This window comes from Rhipicephalus sanguineus, chromosome 3 (assembly GCF_013339695.2).
Source record: "Rhipicephalus sanguineus isolate Rsan-2018 chromosome 3, BIME_Rsan_1.4, whole genome shotgun sequence".
In the NCBI taxonomy this organism is placed as follows: domain Eukaryota; kingdom Metazoa; phylum Arthropoda; class Arachnida; order Ixodida; family Ixodidae; genus Rhipicephalus; species Rhipicephalus sanguineus.
The window spans coordinates 106,324,441-106,344,019 of NC_051178.1; the positions used below are offsets into that span (position 1 = coordinate 106,324,441).

The 19,579-nt window shown below is 46.3% G+C and overlaps 1 protein-coding gene across 1 annotated transcript in view; it reads right to left on the reverse strand.

Annotated features, from left to right (window-relative positions):
- LOC119386905 (bcl-2-related ovarian killer protein) overlaps window positions 1–17,864 on the reverse strand; it is a 198,641-nt gene extending 180,777 nt beyond the window's left edge. Inside the window, exon 1 of the mRNA XM_037654181.2 lies at window positions 17,159–17,864. Coding sequence (XP_037510109.1) covers window positions 17,159–17,677 — 519 coding nt within the window. The 5' untranslated portion in view covers window positions 17,678–17,864. The remainder of the gene's footprint in view (window positions 1–17,158) is intronic.
- Window positions 17,865–19,579: the final 1,715 nt, after the last annotated feature.

The window sequence follows — 19,579 nt, forward strand, 5'->3', positions numbered from 1 at the left end:
TCTCGTGTATGTGTCGTTATGTTATGTCTCTGTTTTATTTTGTCTCTCCATCTCTCTTTCTGATCCCATATTTCCCCACCCCAGTGAAAGGTACCATACGGGATACTGCCATCTGCTTAACCTCCCTGCCTTCCTCTTCTCTTTCTCTCTCTCTCTCTCTTGGCTTCAGTGCCTGTTATTTTCAGTAGGCTCTTGTGTTAGTGACCTTTTGGCGTATCACCACTTGATGATGAATTACCAACTAACCCACCAGCCCGTCCTTCTCAAATAGATAGTTCTCAAGAAGACACCAAGGGCATCGGAAACTTTATCCTCGGTAAAGCAGAAAGCGCGTGTTTGTGGAAATGCGTTACGGTTAAATCTAGGTTTGACAGACGTTTTTTCAATTGAAATTATTAATGCGAGTATTTTGCTCCTTTAGAACGGCACCGGCTACTCATGGTCGCGTAGCAAACGCAAAAGACACCGCGAAAAACAGAAAATAAGTGAAAAACGTCACAAATGGTGCCACACGGTATGACACCGTGCGTAACACAATACACTCAAGCAGTACATAAGATTCGTGGGTGAGTTGGGGTAAAAAGAAACAAACACACACATCTACCTATATAAAGTCACACATTTTGTATGGCCTATATTAAGTAGCAAAACACAGAATGTAAAAGACACGATCATGACATCAGACATAACGTTTTTCGAACACAGACTAATATCTATATCAGTCATCCAAGTTTTACGATACGCTCAAATTTAATATTTCTATAAAATGTTCGCAGAAATTCCAAAGCTTCTTGTTGTATCCCGTTGCTATTTGCATTTCTGAGGCCTTTACTACCGCGCAGTGGAGTTGTTTAACTTGTATGCAATACCAACACTGTATGTTATACGTACCACATCTTTTTTTAACGCCGTTTTGTTACTTTGAGCAGGTTACTTGACATGTTATTTTGAGGCATGTATATTGCCCGTTCTATTTAAGAAACAATAAACAGCCGGCGCCCTAAGCATGCGCCAATATTTTCTTATATCACATTGTTAGAGCACGAAAAGTGTTTTTTTTTTTCTCATGCCTGTTAACAGCACGCAAGAGTACCTTGCAGCCATTCTTAATATTATTGCTTACAACCAAAACAACCTCGTTTAATAGCCACAAGACCAACCACCACTTCCTGGACGGGGGTTAAAATGAAACTCGAAGAAACGATGCTTTTGGTTAAGATTAATCAGGGGCAATTCCTCCGGTGTATGCGACTTTGACAGTTCAATGAATTAAGCAATAAAAACCTCCGCGCTATTCTGCCTCCTTTGCCATTAAACTCGCCACGGCAAAATGCGCTTGCAGTTGATAAGTGATCATATTGCTCATAAACCAAACAAAAATTCCAATGTTTCTGGCTTGCGCAATGGTCTCTTCCAAAGCCAGCCGCTGACGCAAGAATCAGTGCGCAAAAAGCGGCCGTCGAACCAGTAAAAAGTGCGGCAGCAATAAAGGTTCAAGGATCCTTCATAGAGCCCTTGGCCGCATCCTCATATGGCTTATATGCCGCCAGTCGCTGTGTCACGTTGTGGCACGTTGCGAAGGCATCTATTCACTATACACACGCTGCCAGGCGGCGTCCGCTGCGCCAGAGGCGTCAATATAGACGAATAATAATAATATACATACCATACGTTCATAACAAAAAGAATGAATGCCGATAGAGTAGATAGTATACTGGACCCTGTTAATGTATGCTGTGACTGTTGGAGAAACTGCACTTTGTAAAATAATTGAAATTTTTGCGCTATACTGACTCGAGCCAAATCACGTAGGCATCTATGCATACATTTGGCGCTTATACAGCTTCCTCAGTAAATGAGCGTTACAGCGGTCACACACACACACACACACACACACACACACACACACACACACACACACACACACACACACACACACACGCACACACACACACACACACACACGCACACACACAAACAAACACACACTTTCCAGGAATATTCGTGAGTATTCTATGTTGAATGTACAGTAAGGAAAGCGTATTAAAGAGTATTCATTTAGTTTCATTTAGTTTGTGTTTTCGCATGATTTATGACACAGTGCTTATTATAAAGTTCGTGCGTAATATCACGTGGCTGGTTGCAGAATTGTTATTAACATCGTGCAGTTAGATTCGGCGTCAATGAAGTCGTTACTCCGACTATAATATTCTCAAACCTCCTTCATATTCTTTTACGTAAAGAAAGAAAGACAAAAAGAAAGAAGGCTGCCGTTCTCACATAAACGAAAACGTACCTTTATCGCTCTTCCTTCCAGCCGTGAATTTCTGCAGCAATAGTTGAAAAACGTAGGGACGGATAATGTGGTCCTGTCATTTTTCCCGAAGAGTAAGCCTTTGTCGTCGCATTGTGCCCGCCATCGTTCACGTCATCGTGCGTACGTGGCCATGCAGCCTTTCTAATCTGAGACGGGAGAGCACGCGCACGCCCGAAAAGCGCACAATTGCAGCCTGACAAGCGAATCGAGGTCCCGTCGGCGAACAATGAAAGGCGTCATGTGTGCGGACCGGCGCATATATATGAGCCCACAATTTGGCAGAGAGAACGCTAAACCGCAAACCTTATCTCGCTGTTTGTGCGTTAAACCTCGAGGTACTGCGCAAATACTATCATTCCTTTTTTTTTCTAGGTTTTCGGTTCTATTTCACTCCGTTTTTGAGTTCCTGGCATCTGTTCAAGGTGGTACCTTCGTGACCTTAAAGGCCTTTCCACTAACATACCGGCTCTTATTGAACTAATCTTTTGTGTGTCTTCCCCGTCACTCAGTGCTGGAGCTGCGGTTATATACTGCGAGCGCCGTGATGCGGCACATACTGAATGCCACCCTGCTTCAAGAATCGAACAAAAATTTCGAAAATAAATGTAGTACGAAAACGAAGTAAAATCCGTATTTGCATTTTACCTGTCACACAGCTTCCAAACCGGTGTGACAGCGGCCATATTCATTTTCGGTTCCAACTCCTGTCTGTGTGGGCCCAGAGTGCGTGCCGAGTCATTGTCGCCGTCGCGATATGATTCTAACGTTCTGCTAATGTTGGCAAGTGGCTGAATGATGGCTGTTTGCTTGGCTAATGGCTGATTTCGGCTGATCTTAGTGATTATCTGCAAAAACAGCAACCTCGCCTTCATTCAGTCTCACAGTGCAATCATTAAGTTGTCGTCTTCTCTTTTTTTTTTTCGTTGTTGTCGTATAGCGATGCCGCACATACACGATCCGTACGTTCAGCAATTAAACGTACACTTAGGCTATGGTACACCAGTATGCATACAGCATTATACTTCCATTAAAAAAAGAAAACCTATTTGAGCGAATGTGCCCGTGTCGTTCGTCTCTTTCCCTAACCGCCCCACTCGCTATACAGCGCTTGGCCAAGTCGCCCAGATGACCACCATCGCGCTGACCCTACATTCAGCGCATCTTAATACCAAAACCAAATGCTTGGAGTACACAGGGTCATTATACCGCAACCTTGCGCATTTTACTTCCTCCACCTCGTGCCGTTGTTTACATCGCTGTGTGACCCACAAGGACTTCCCCATCTTGTTTATTTTTCAGCTACACCTGAACAATCTGTGCGTTCTGCGCATTGCAACTTCGCATATACGGAATATTTATTATACCAGTGTTCTTTTTCTTCTTTTCTCTTTTTTTTTGCCAGAAGATACAAATTTTAAAAAGCTGCATTTGGTAAATAGCAGATTCGCAATCGTTTCGTTCGTTTACGCGACGGACTTTCCTTATGCGAGAGATTCAAATACAGAACTGCCTATTTAACAAAAATACCGAATACGTTTTCTAATAAATTGCTTAACAGGGCACACTGCGATTCGCCGATGGTATATTCAGCGAGTTTGCAAGGCGTGTCCTCTTTGAACCGAATTCAGGGTGACGCCACTTTCGAGATGTTCGTTCCCAAAGTGTGCTACAAGATACATTCGCGTTCCAGTTACGTTTTTGCTTCAGTGCGCGAAACAACGGTTTGCAAGAAATGTAACCAGAACAACGCGTTTTTTTTGTTTTGTTTTTTTCTGAGGTTCCGTGGTATTCGTCTCAACATCTTTGTCACCATCAGATTAAAGTACACGCGGATATTGATTGCAAGCCCAGCGGCCAGAATTCGTAGTTTCATTATGTACCGTAATGTCAAGGAAAACTTGGAACGTTAATTATTAAACTTCAGTTAGCTAGTCGACTACGTAGTTCGATGTATCGTGAGAATAATCTACACCCCGTAGTGTACCTCGGCTCTAGGGTTAGTTACGCTCTCTGTTAAAGGCATCTTTTTTTTTTAATTCTGTATAGTCGTCAGGGCCAAGGAGGCAGCGAAGGCTAGAGGGTTCTTAGAATGAGGAGGCCTCCCACCTATATGGTAGAAGCGGGACTAGCACCGCGATACCGTTTCTAACAATAAACATGTATTCGTCCTCCTCGTCTGTACTGTGTAAAAAACACGCTCTACGTTATTCCAATCTTGAACTGTTGCGGGATTTCGCTGTTGCACATCCGGCCTCACTCCAATGCATAGACCGTGCATCTCGCTACGCATGACTCACAGGACATGGCGAGCGCAGACGAGTTACACATAGTGAATCAGCGAGTCATCCACGAAGCAGCTGTTTCCACTTGACGCGCTCTTTATTTTGCATCAGAACATGTCACTCGTCGCGTCATAAAAAGAAAGTACTGAGCAAAACGAGAAAGCGGCGTATTGCATTTAAGACTGAGGCGCTTTTGCGCCGGCAAGCAGGACTAGAACCTCGGTCAAGATGGAACCTGCTGGAACCTGCAGGAACCTCGGTCAAAAAGAACAATTCTAGACTTAAATGCAGCAATATTGTAAAGAAGGAATGTTGGTCCCTTCCAACAGGATGAAAACAAAGTGGCCAGTTCATATTCAGAACGTCCGAAACATTGCAATATTCCATTAATTTGCGCCAAATTCAGCCTTGTTTACACTTTCGTGTGCCTCGTCCAGTCCCATCTGAAGTCTTGCGAACATCGGAGCTACGCAGATGCTGCAGTTCCAGCTGTTCATCGCACAGCGCGGTAGACTGTCGCTCCGTTATACTGAGCGCTGTTTGTGTCGTCGCATCTTTTTGTTTTTTTTTTATTGGATACAGCATTCAAACAGAAAGCACTTGGCCTTATAACTGTCTTTTTATTATACTTTTTTCTTCGTCTGGAAACGAGTTTTGAGCGCCCCTGCATATACTGGAGGAGTATACTACTTCGCTGAGCTACGACACATAACTTCCATAGCAGGCGCATCACCGCGTTGCCGCCATCGTACCCCTATTCTGATATAAAAAGGCGCATTGTCTACGAACCGAAAGCTGGCTTCGATAGTAATATGCAAAGCACCGGGATTGAATTAGTTTTACGGACCATAACTTCCATATCAGACATCACCGCGTTGCCACCATCATACTCCTATTCTGATCTAAAAAGGCGCATGGTCTACGAACCGACGACAGAACGAAAAGTAGTTTACAAATGAGAAATTTCAAGCGTCTGTCCTCGCAGAACACTGTTTTCCGCTCGAACCTTTCTCATCTGACAACTGGTTCGCACTCGTCAGCCATAGACACAGGCAGGGAAATTCCCCGTTCTTGCGTAACAGCTCGTAACGAAAATTCAAGGCTTGGTTTGTATTTAGAATCAATGCATTTCACTGAAGCGCCCAACATTCGGCGCAACTTCGCTCCACGACGTTAAGTTCGTCGGTCTCGACTATAGGGTTGCAGTGTGGTCTTGTTGGTTACTCATATGAAAGGCGTGTGTGTGGTCTTCCTATGTGCCTTCTCGCGTCCGTGTTTCCTTCTCGCTACACCAAAAGTCTTTCTACTATAGGCTCTGCGCGCAAGCTCCCTATACGTTGATAACAAACCTTTTAAGTGAAGTGTCGCCCCATTTGAAAATGACAACAGAACTTGCCACCAGGACAACAGAAATTGCAGTTGTTACAAGATATCTCCGTAGTAACCACAGTTTCCTGATGCGAGAACAGGCATTTCTGCTGTGCTACAGACATTTCTTGGTCGTGACACCAGACGTGTATCCTGTCGCATCTGTGTTGTGTTATAACAGAAAGCTGAAGTACCACAAATGATGGTAGTACCGCAGGAAAATGTGTTGTCACAACATAACTTTCCCTGGGGTAACGCGAAAAATTTTTGTAGCACTACAAAGACCTGTTCACGCAATAGAGACCCAACAGAGCTTCGCGACAGAGGACAGTACAACAGCATGCCATGTTCCACAATACGACGAGGCATCATTATTTTCCATCGTCTTATTTCGTTGTGTTTTTCAACTGGGACGTCTTTATCTAGAACCTAAGAGCTATTTTCAACACACACTCTGGCGTCGCTCATTATAATTATTGCACAGCGCAGAAGCAATGCCTAGAGCTACTTTCTCTTAGTCCACTTTAGTTCGGTCATGACCAACTGTCCCCGCATACACCCTACATACATAACACGTCCGTAAGACCGGAGATAGTTGCTCGTCGCAGATAACGACAGACGAAGAAGCAAATGCACACACTTTGCCTTAAGTGCATCCGGTTCCTCTTTCGTTTGTGCTTCTACTCAACGGGCTACTTTCGAAAACAACGCTGTTTGGCATTGTTCTTACCGCACGAAGGAGGTCGAACGGCGAGGTTAGTCTAACACGTGAGCCTGTACGCAGTCGCGACCTAGTGTTAGTTAGTCGTGCAAAGACAACTCGCCAACAGCGATTATAGGCTTCGCTGAGTCGATCGACGCGAACGGGCTTGAATAAATGAATAGGAGCACCTGTGTTGCTCGCTCCGCTTAATAGGGACGGACGCTTTTTAATGTTTCCGTTTGAACTCCAGAGCCGGTATTCAGAAAAACTGATTACGCTAAAGAACTTCGTAAAAGAAATTTTCAGCAATCCTGAAGCTGAACATATCATTATCGAAACTTGCTGGTCAATGACGAAGAGCAGTTGACAAAGAACACGAACGTGTATCTGTGTTTTGAATGTTCGTACCACTGAAATGCGTTGAATGCACATCCATCACTTTGCACACGCGTGGTGCCAGCCACACCCGAAACACCATGTCAGAGATTCTAAGAAGTGTTTTAATAGAACACAGAAATAGAAAACAGTGAAATATATGAAATGTTCTTCATTGTGGCCTACCGTCGACCGCTACAATTCTCAATACATTGATGTTTTTCATTGATGCGTTATGCCACGACATGTGCGTGCGCATTGCACGCAAATGTCGTGACACATGTGCATGTGTAATGCGCATCTGCACATGTGGCACGTGAACATCAGCACCTGTCCGCAGCATGCGCATCGCAAGCGGGAGTTACTGGGTCCGACTCCTATATTACCGCGATATCTACGACACCATTTTTTTGTCTCTCGTTCTTCAATACTTCTTTTCGTCAAAGTGCGGTAAAATGAAGAATAAGAAACAAAATGAAAAATAATCAAACAAGGTTACACCTTCCTGTATCAAAAAGTGTACAACGGAAAACACTTTAAGACAGAAATGAGCCGATCCAGCGGCCATCGTCACGTTTTCAGTGGTTATTGCGAACGATGATGTCTGATTATGGAGTCGCTCTGCGTGCAGCGCTCACAACGTAAGCTCTCATCCTTCGGCGACAGCGGCAACTTCTCGTGCGCTCTGAAGTTGTTACGGATTGCCCCGGGCGAAGCGTGCGAACATCTCCCACAACTCGCTCGCGAGGTACTGCCAGATCTTGATTTATTGTTGCTGTTCTTGAAAGGCGTGGTAGCGTTACTACTATAGTCGTATCTGTTGAGACACTAGCGATATATATATATATATATATATATATATATATATATATATATATATATATATATATATATATATATATATATATATATTCAAAGAGAGTGAGAGAGGGAAATGAGTCTCCATGCTTTGATGTTATTTCATTCTTAATTGTTCCTTCATTTATACCTTCGGTTTCCTTCCTATCGTATCGCTTTGGTCGGCGCGCCTAATCTACGAGGGTACACAAATATAAACATTCTGGAAGTATGCCATGACGAGCCTATATAGCTGTGGATGAGAATACTTTCTTTTTTTGTTATGTCCGCTGTTGCTATTAATGGTCGCTGGCACTACAAAAAAGCGCTCAAGCAGGTTTCGTGTCTTAATACAGAAAGTCACGCTGCACACACGTACGGTTGCTGTTTATTTTGATTATTCGACGTTTTCTCTCTCTTCTATTCATCCTCTCTCGAAAACTATTAAACGTGCAAGTGAGTGACCTCAGCTTGAACGAATATCCGTGCAAGTTGAGTAAGTGCATTGCCTGTCCGTCGTTCACTCTGTGCACTTATCGTAAAACAGTGGTGAAGCGAGTTGTGTCTCGAATCTTCGGCCTCGTGAATGTTTAACTCACATCGGTGCGACATGAAAACTCAAGAAAAGTCTATTAGGGGCGAAGCTCCTAGGGTTGTGGGTCTGTCCTTCCTCTGTGACCGGTTTGTAACCACCTAGTTGGGGCCACCTCTAGCTCGTGAGAAGCGCGCATTCTGGTATGCAGTAGAAGAAGAAGACGACGTTGACGAGTGAGACTCTCGTGCGTGTTCGCCTGCGTGGCATTCTTTCTCCTTTACTACGCGCGTTCTGGTATGCAGTAGAAGAAGAAGACGTTTCAGAAGTAACGCGCCATGAGGCTCCCTCTTGGCACGCTTTCTCTCTAGCTCGGAGTCGCCAAATGGAATACAAGGCTGCGGAACGGAGGGCACGGAACGCAGCGGCAGCACGCGCAAGCAGTACAAGAACCGCTCTCACTTCATTTCACGGACCATAAAGCCGTCATAATGAAGGGACCTCCCAATCCATCCAACAATGAAGAAATGAAAGAACAAAAGAAGAAACGAAAGAACAAACGAACAAAATAAAAGACCAAATTTAAGTTGATTTGTATATACGCACACAGTCTCACGTCTTTCTTAATGATGTAATGGGCGAACTTTCACGGGAGGGTTACGGTTTTACCGATGATCTCCCCCTCTCGAGCTTCGCCCACTTATCATCATTCATTCCGTGGATATGGCGTGATTTTTTTTTTCTCGCAGGTTGTTCTTGCTATAGCACTGAATATACAGCCATGGATGGTGAATAGAGGCTGGAAACTCTCAGCTGTGGCCAAATAAATTGTCGTCTCGTCAACGCAACACCTACGCACGAAGATGCAGTGCGATTCGTGTACTAAAATGTAGAAGATAAAAATAAATCCAACCAGCCGAATTTGCAGTCCTAAAAAGCAATTTATGTTATTTCCTTTTCTATCTTTCAAGGAGGAACCAACGAGATCGGCCTTGTAGCCACTTACAGTTAAGGCGTTCATATACGTGAGAGAATCTAACGACAAATTTCGGTGTGCACTGTATACGAACAAGGGAGAAATAGAATGCGAAACTGCAGTGCAAACAAAGGAGAAAGCTGGGGTGGAGAAACCGTGCGGAGCATCTTTACGTTATACTGAAACGCCGAGCCCTTTCGATCCATTACAGGTCGAAGCCTATACCCGCCATCTGCCATAGAAATGTACGCTTCGTGGAACACGGTTTCGTTCTTCTCCTTCTACCCGATTTCTGGCGTTCACTTCACGGTCCGGACGGTCCGGACGAACGGTGCGTTTCCTCCTCGCTCGATCATCTGAACGGGTGTTCGGAGATCGATTTATTGATCAGCCATCCACCGTTTGTCTCAGGCGGAAAGCTCGGTCGTACATACGGCAGCCCTTTTGTTGCCTAACGGTTATTTCCTGTCCCTCTTGCTCGCCTAGGAAACAAAAAAAACGAAGGCGAAACAAAAGAAAGACACAGACGGTAAGTGTCCTTAGCTAAGCTGCGCGGAATACTGGCACCAAGATAGAAAGTCACAAATCACCGTAGCAGTTCCAACTCTGTCTAGGCGCTTCAGTCTGAGCTGCAAACGAGCTTGTTGAAAGCGGATACACATTCCTTTCATCGTTTTTGTTTTAACTTTGCTCCCCTCTACCTTTTATCCTAGCCCTGACGCGACTTTGCTCCAGCTTTACTCTGTTCTACAACCGCTTGTCGCAGTTTCGCGACGCATCGATTTTAAGTTTCTAAATCGGCTCGGGACGCTCTCAAACGAGACGAAGTCGGATTGTGAAGTTCTATTAGTCCTTTCGAAACGATACTTTAGTGCCGGGTGTTCCTGCTCTGAGAACAAAGCTGTGCACAGAGAGCTTCCTGCGATGATGAGTATCCCGAGTGGCCCCGTATGTGAAACCTTAATGGATGCAGGGCTACATCTCGGTCGCTTCTCTTGGATGTGTCGTCAACAACAGCCTTACAAACTATAAGAATCGCATTTGCAATACAAGCTGTTTTAGAACTTTCCAACCGATGCAATGCGCCAATTTTCGCAAGCTATGTCTGATTATGCGCACGCGCATGGCTGAAAAGGCGCTTCCGGCCTGTTATCCAGTTTTCATAGCAAGCGCACGTATTCCATACTAAGTCAACAGATAACTCATATACGTGTACACAAATTATTAAAATGAGTGTATTCGCTAGCCCATCGGTATAAATTCGTAAATACGACTACAACGGTGGGCACCGTGGCTCGCAGATTGTTACGTCATGTGGAAGGTTACACATGAAAGATTCACGTGGAATGTTATGCGTATTTATAGCGGCGTGGCTGACATAGACAAAGCTATAACCAACGTGGAAACATCGTACTGACGTCGCCTGTGCAAAGTAAATAGGAGCCGATGAACTGGTCAGCGTGGGGGACACCCCAGCGATGAAGGGAAAGGAAGAAAGCTAAGATGAAAGAAAGCGCACTAACCGAACGCCAGATAAGAGGACTTTCGCTGGCTTCTCCGATTGACCTTCGCCTTGAGTGACGTCGAGCTTCTCGCCAGGAGCGCCTGGTATAGGACGCTATCATTATGCAGGGCACGTAGGATATACTAATACGTAGTGATGCTTTTCGCTCTAACGGTATGTTCACGTAGGCTCTCGAACAGGAAAGCATTTGAGTTGCGACAGCCGTAGTCGGGCCGTGATGACACGCGTCCTTTTTGTGCGTGTGTGTTGCTTTTCTTTTTCTTTTTTGTAACCCGTCGCTCACCCCATTGCCCATAAGCTCCCTTCCCATCTTTGGATTCTCCGGCTTGTTTTCTTTCCCATATTCCTGAACTTAGTGCGGACGTATACGAGGCTGCTTTAAGCGGAGACTTAATTAAAATATCGTGTAAAAGTAAAGTACTGAATTCCCCTTCTTCGATTTCAGAACAGCAGGTGTTATCGGTGTTATCGGTGTTATCGGTATAGGATGTTCGAACAGGCATAGAATGTTGCAAGAACATCTAAAAACGCGTAAAAAGTTATGCGCTATAGCACCGCATGGCCAGCATTACCCGACGTTGCCTAACAGTGGCGAAAATTAAGCATAATCTAGTCGACATTAGATAGCAGCAGTCAACTAACCCACATTAGCCGTCACTTAGCCAATACAATCCCAAAATGGCCAGCATCAGCCAGTGCTGCTAGTACGCGAGTAAATATGGTAGTTAAATTCAGCCAGAGGTAATACCGTCAACATTGTGGGCATCAGCGTACACTATTACGGATAGTGGCTGGAAGGGGCTAATGAACACATTAGTGTCTTTATAATTGATGTTAGAGTGGCCCAACGCTGTCCTGAAAATCTCGCGCCGGCATATCCGGAGCTTCTCCGCAGAAATTCTGTCAATAAATGTTTTCACCACCACCACCACCGCCGGCCGACCATGACGTCATTGATTTTGTCGGCGTCTGCTCAGTGGTCTTTATTTATTTTATTGTTTTCCTTAAATTTGACGTTGATATTGTCGCGTGAATTCGAGCAGGTTCGGTGTTCGCTTTATCGACTAGCTGTAACGCCAGTCACGCAGAATGAATACACGTATAGATTCAAAGTAATATAACTAAAGGTGAACGAATTTGTCCCAGAATGAATTTATACGAATACTAAGAAAAAGAAAAGCCGCGTGGAAAACGTATAACTGGAAGAGAAGACCATTTCAAGGCAAGTTTTCAGAATGAATTTCTCTTAGGTGGTTCTGAAGTTTCTTGCTGTAGGAGTTGCTTCGAGTACTGGGTGACTTCGCATTTGCAAGAGAAAAAAAAAAGCTCATTCAACCCGGTGCTTGGCATATTAATATCTAACCCAGATGTCCAGCGGCAAAGAGACGTTACTAGTGAAAAGCTGTATGAATAAAACTCCAAACCTTTGAACTCTGCCTCTTATACTTTATTTTTCTCGCTAGCCTGTAATCCATACACATTTCCTCGCTAGATTGCATATGCGTCATTGCATGGGCGTCAGCAAGGGGGTGAAAAGGGGGCGCTTGACCCCCCTTCCCTCTCAAGCCACACCAGCGCTACCCCTCCCCCCTCTTGCCGAGATGCAACAAGGGTTTGCCACCGCCAAGACAAAATCCTGCTGACGCCCATGCGTCGTAAACTATAGCCACGGAACGTCTCGCCAAATGGACTCAAGCGTTTTCTAAATTACTCGTCGGACGCATCAACCGCGCGAAGCTAGCTATCAATTTTTACTATTTCCTTCTCGACGGTATGCAAATGTTTCGCACTGACGAATGACGTTCGAATTGCATGTCTACGAGCCATAAACGCGCATTTCCCGTACAGACTGCATTTTTACGACTCGAAGGCCACGAGGTTTTATAAGTTGACGCGTCTACAACACACACCTGGCTGGCTGCACGCCGCCACAACCGTCACATTATACGTGTCGCTTGTGTGTAGCGTATACCGGAAAGGAAACGAACAAAAGATAGATATCGATATACTCGTTCTTCAGTCGCCCAAGGGCAAGGAAAACTTGCGCGCACCAAGTTTATACTCGAGGAAAAAGAGAAGGCCCGCGCCTTCACTTTTGAAGACCCGCGCCCATTTCTTGTGCTGAAGACGATGATGCTCTTCGCGTTGTGTGGTGTGCTGAATTCCGATGAAAGCTGGGTCCGTATTCGGGAAAATGTCTTGCGTCATAGAAGAGATTACACCCAAACCTGATTTTGGACATATTTTTAGCTGCATCAGCCTGTTAACGGCAAATAGAGAGGGAGATGAAGAGAGAGAGAGAACCCTTTATTGAAAAGCAGGGAATTTAGCTGGCGTATAGAAATCGCTGACATGCTACTCTTCGCAGGAAGAGAAGTGGGGAGAGAAATACAGGAGGAGAGAGGTCAACAGCTCTTACTGCGGGACCGGAGAGACTATTGAACACGTCCCGTGATTACACCCAACGATATTCGCTCCGGATGTTTCCAAACCGACTGGACTCGAGACCATTTTCTGCATTCAAGATTCCTAGATCATGGACATGTGCGTCGATGGCGCGGAAGGCAACCAAGGCGCTGATCGCGTACTCAAAGATGACAGGTCTCTGCGACCGCCTGTACATTTCATGTGCTCCCATGCGGGCGGTTCTCTCTCTATCTCTCTCTATCATTCTGTCTCCATTTCACACCTTCATTCCTTCCCCCAGATCAGGGTAGCAAAGCAGACGTGTGTCTGGTTTACTACCCTGACTTACCTTGCTTCTCTCTCTGCATTCACAAAATTCACAAAACTCTTTCGTAACCACTGTTTCCTATTGCCCGGTCGGCTTCATTCAGATACGTCAACCGCCTGGTTTGTCTCAAGCTTGCTGTCACAGCCAATCTATCCTACGACGTTTTCACGAATACGGGTCCTTCGCATCGAATTACTATGGCACTAATATGAGCGATCCCGATAATGAAACAAGCAGCTTCCGCCGAAATTTTACACACAAAGCGCAGAGCAAAATCGTCCTCAGGACGGTTTAGAGGCTGGATGCCGAATTGTTTCGTAAATTTAGAATCTTTCTTTCGGAGAAATGTGTGAGTGTATCTATGCGTGAATTTCCTTGTAGCTTCGGGCTGTACAAACAGTTGAATAGCGATGTTGTCATTTCGTGAACCTCGATGCACCTCCGCTGACCTGACTTGATATCGTCCCTCTTTAGTGTCCCTTTAAAAGAATTATTATTATTATTATTATTATTATTATTATTATTATTATTATTATTATTATTATTATTATTATTATTATTATTATTATTATTATTATTATTATTATTGCGCCTACTACTTGTGATGCTACTAGGTACTATGCTGCTCTTGTTTGTACAGTAGCTCTTGCACGGAAATAAGCAGACACATTGCGTGCAAAAAAATATGTATATATGGACGTGAAGTCTTTTTTTTTTTAAATCGTTTTGCGACTTCATCTCCATGTATCCAAGACGACAGTTCACGTAATTCTGGAACGTCAGTTGAAGCAGCCACGCCAAAACTTCGGATGCTTATCGCTTAATTTTCCGGTGGAGATAGAAGCGTATTTCTAGTGATTATAATCTAAAGTATGCATTAGCTGTTAACGTGCAAAAATAAAAAAAGCGATGAGTGTACCGCAAGTCATCTTTCGAATACTGAAAACTGCGCACAAAAAAATTCAGTGCTAAAACGAGAGAAACCAACCATGTTTCTCTTAACTACCGGTTATCCTCTATACAAACAAACAAACATACATAAAAGCATAGAGTTTCCTACAATACTTACTAGAGGGAACTCTGGCGCTAGTGTCTATGGGAGCTGCAACGCATGACGCTTCAGCCAGCATGGGAATGATGGGTAGTACACAAATTTGTCTAAACTTCGTTCTTTCGGCTCCGTTTGGCTCCGCGTCGGCTGCATCCGCTTTGTCGCAAAACTAAATTCAGCAAAAGTCAGTAGTTCCACTTCACCACTTTAACTTTTTTAGGCTAACCAAATCAAACCTGGTCACGAAGTTCACAGCGGTCTATTCTTTTATCCGAAACGAACGCCAAAATACGGCAATAAACAAAGCCACAAGTACGTTTGAAGCCGCAAGCACGAAGACTAGGCAAATTTGTGTACTACCCATCATTCCCATGGTAGTTGAACGATCGCAGCGCCAGAGTCCCCTCTAGTTAATTTTAGGAAACTCTATGCATAAAAGGAATATGGAAACCTCCGCATGGTCCCGTATACGACTTCGTGCTTCACTCGTCACCGCGGGTGACTCGTTGAGGGTCTGCCCACAGCTGCACTTCTGAACCTCGCGACGCGACAATGCAGCTTGATTGCCCGGCACAAGCTGCATAAGATTTAAAACACTTTTCCTGCGTGAGTTGTTTCGGCGCGAACGTACTGCGCCGAGAAATGTCAGCGCACGAGGCAACGTACACGACAAACAGAAAGCAGTGTGTCCAGTGTATAGACGACATCCAAACTCGACTCCGCTTGTCTCACTATTTTCTTTTTTCATAAGCTCTCTATCTCTATCTCTACGTGCTCATATATAATCAACAAAGGTGGACGAAATGTAGTACGTCGCTTGTTGACCAACACGTCCTTGTGCTCCGCGGATAAGGTGTGCTCAAACGTGCGAATGAATCGAGTATATTGTCAGTTCTCTGAGTCTATCGGCACGTAAATCATAACGGCTGCGATAACTTAAGGAATGTAATCAAATTCTTATATTCAGTCTGCAAGGCGATTGGAGCTGTTTTGTTCTTCTGCAATAAGGAAATCGTGAAACACTTGCGAGCCAAGAAAAGAATGTATTGTTTGCAGCAGTAGTGGAAGTTCAAAGGATTAAGAAAATCGTGTCGATTCTTTCACAGGCAGAGCTGTAGCATTGTCGCACGTTTGACGCCACGTGAGTTCGAAATGAGTTCAGATCCACGGGCAGCTAGGACAAACAGGCGTTTCCGGATTCGCAGGCGAATCAGGCGGTATTATCATGCGGTTCCTAGCTGAGGATCAGAAATAATTGTCGGTGAGAAAATTGCAGCAATGAATGAGCGAGAACGGTAAACCAATATGGCTGACCAAGTCCTCCGTTAGTGTTTTTAGTCGGCAATTACAGTACCTGGTCTCTAACGAAGATCTATTCAGGCAGTGCTTCAGTGTTGGTCGTCCGGTATTCGTAACAAAACTCCGGTGAAAAATGCATGGGGGGCGAAGTCAACGACGATGAAATGTCATACACTTGACACGTGGCGGTAAAACTTCTGTACAGAGTCACGACTACGATGACCAACATTTGCCATAAAATCATTTAGCAGGCGTGAAAAAAGAGCGTTCGTCAGGAAGTATGGGGGTGGACGCATCAACGTAGGGAAGTGCAGGTGAAATTACGCCGAGGATTTATAAGCAGGAGTATGACGCCGGTTACATGAATATGAACGATATTACATCACGGTGGACTTCAGTACAGGCGCACCCATCAACATGGATGATTACCCTCGAGTGTGAGCAAGTGTGAGTACGCTTTCACTGAGCGAGTGCTGGTGAGCACAAATGAACGCGAGTTTATGAGCAGGGCTCCTGGCCGTATACGTGCGAGCAGTTTAATCGCCTGTGAACGCGGGTGATAATAAATTATTAAGTGTGAGTAGGCACAGCTGGGTATTTGCCTTAGTGCACGTGTGTAAGAATAGGCCTGCGGAAATCTTGGTGTGTTGTAACCGCCGAGCGTCGGCATATTCTGCTTACGTACGGCATATTCTGCTTACGTACTTATAGTGAGCTCACATTGCTCATGTAATAAACGTCAAGCATTATGCCTTAGGAAAAGCTTCAGTCCTTTTTCTATTTAAGTGTGCATTCACCCGGGAAACAAAATCAACCTTGACCCTTTATAACACCTTGTGGTGGTCTCAAGACGCAAGCATGCAGTTCTTTCAACCATTGCACAAGAAATCCAGTCAAGAAATCCGCAACATTGCGTTGACCACTAATTAGCCATTTAGCAGACGCCTTGCTCCAATGAAGTAATCTTCCTGTACTCCTCGGCAGCGAAGCTGGGTCGCACCGAAGGGTTTATCCATTGGTATAGGAGGAAGCAAAGGTTTTCCGTAAAGAGCTTTCGCACATATCTCTCGTTGTTCCGAGAGAGCTCAGGCAGCGTGCGTGCCGAACAAACACGCTAGGAAAAGGGCGCGTTTCTTGAAGTCGGATGAACTCAACTCACCTGGTAAAGGTCGGGGTGCGAGCTCTCGAGCTCGGAGCACACGAGCCGCAGCCTCTGGGCCACGTCCGACGTCGGGTAGCCGACGCTCAGGTTGCTCACGCTCCGCAGTCGCTGAAGGCCGAGCTTCTTGTGCACGGCACCGCACTGCTTGAGCTTGGCGCGCAGGTAGCGGCCGCACAGGCTCTTGGCCTGATCGGCCACCTCCTGGGTGGTCACCGTGTACACCTTCCAGCCGATGGTGGTGGACAGTCGGTGAGACACCACCTGGCCGACCTGGCTGAACTTGCGCCGGCGAGCATCCTCGCGAGCCGACTCAACCGCGGCCGCGTATCCGGACAGCGACGGTCGCCGCTGAAGCTGAAGAGGTAGGCTGTACTTGCGGTCTCGTGGACCCTGGGACCCTGGAACGGTGAGTCGGTTTCCCAGAGAAGGGCTGCTGGGAGCTGATAGGCCACCGGCGGCGCACGCTCCGCCGGCGTTCCCGTTGGCGGCAGTAGGAGGCTGCAACAAGCCGGCCATGCGTGCCTCGACTCACAACTAGATGCACTGACAGGACCACTTGCCAAGCGCACGCACGCGCGCTTCTATCGTAGACACACCGCACCACACACACAAACGCGCACGCCGCTGCTCCGGTACGGCAAGCTCCGAGCGCGACCGCACTTGTCGATTGCCGCGCGCGGACTGAGCGTGCCGCTTCGCTCGCTACTGTGGGCGGCCGCGGGGCGCTGCTCGGTCGCCGGCGTTTCGCGTACTCGCAGCCGTCGTCATCGTGTTGCGCCTGGCGGCCGACGGCGCGCTGCTGTTGGCGAATGCCCGTGTGCCGCTCCTGCATGGGATCCGGTATCGGACCGACGAGGCCGCCGACGCTCGATGCTGCTGCTGTTGCGGCCACGCTTGTTCCCCTCTCTCGTGCTGCTACGTCGCAAAAGCAGCGGCTTTCCCTGAAGTTTGCGGTGCGTGGCGGTGAGAGCGGCAGAGGCATGCGGGGGGCAGGTGAAAGTGCTCCGCCTGGGATTGTCGGTAACTCGCGGCTTTCGATTTGAAGACTGTCCGTTCCCGGTACGGCGTGGTGCGCTACTGTGGTGCTTTGCGGCGTAAGCCTTCACCGCTGGACGCTTCTCGCACGAAGCCCAGACAGGTCGTGCACTTGGTACAGCTTCCTGTTTCTACTATATACCCTGATATAGTTTCTACTATAGAGTTTCTACTATATTCCTTGATAAAGAGCACCATCGTGCTAAAGGCCAAAATGTGCTGAACAAGCGAAGGTCAGTCACCATTAAACCGAAAAAGTTTGCTTCCGGCAATTGGCCCTTCAAGTATGCCACCATGTGCTATGAGGTGTGTATACGAACGCTAAGAGCACCACTACATCGCAGGACTTCGTTTGAGTTACGTCGTTACCGTACAGGCAAGAGCAAGATGGCCGTCGAGGTGCGCGGACTTCTGTTTGACACATAAACTTCGTCTCACGCTGAAACATTGCTCAGGCAAACCTTACTCCATCCTACTGCTGCCTTTCTTAATATAAGTAATTATAAGTTGCACTGTTAGGGCGAAAGCCTTATATGTCTCATGCGAACGTGACCGTGAACGAAGAGCCGGCGTGAGCGACGTGAGAGAAACGAAGCAAAACATATCACGTGACCGCGCAAGCTGCGCACTCCGTCTTCGCGGGGTTCGCGTGAGTATGCAGGGCCAGAGGAGGCAATACAAGCACAAAATAAGGCATGAGGAGTCATATGCCTCGTCATATTCTGATGGGATGTTTCAGTCTTCAATTCATCGACACTCTGGCTAACGCCTTCGAGTCGTCTTGGCGAATCGAACGCGTTAAAGAAAATGGAAAGAAAAAGAGGATGACCCTATCTGGCGCTCCCATGACGCCAATTTCCCACAGGCTGGGTGTCCTCCCAAGCGACTATGTACTTCGTTCTGCCGAGCACCATGCCGGAAGTACGCATGTACCTACTTCACCGGTAGGTACCCGGCGGCAGCAATTCTCTGCCTCCCACAGCAGCTGCGGATGCTCGACCATTTCAAACAGGCTGTGATGGGTTAAGGTGCGCCCAGGGGCCTTTACAGAGCTTTTTGGGGCCACCTTTCGAGATGAGTACCCAAAAACAACCGAGCGCCAGGTAGGTGTACTCCTTTACCCTTTAAGAAAAACCGATGGGTTTCCGCTCGGCCCCGGGAATCGAACCCCGGTACTTACCGCACTGGAAGCGGACGCTCTACCGAGTAGCCACCGCTGCGGAGACCCTCGGAATTTTTTCTCCGTAGCTCCCTGTATACGTTGAGTTATATATTTGTTAATAAACTTGTCCCCTCCTATTCAGCGCTCTGACGGGGCTGCCATATTTTTAAAGACAACTTTTATCACATTTCATTTTGTTTTTCTTCGGTGTATGTCTTTTC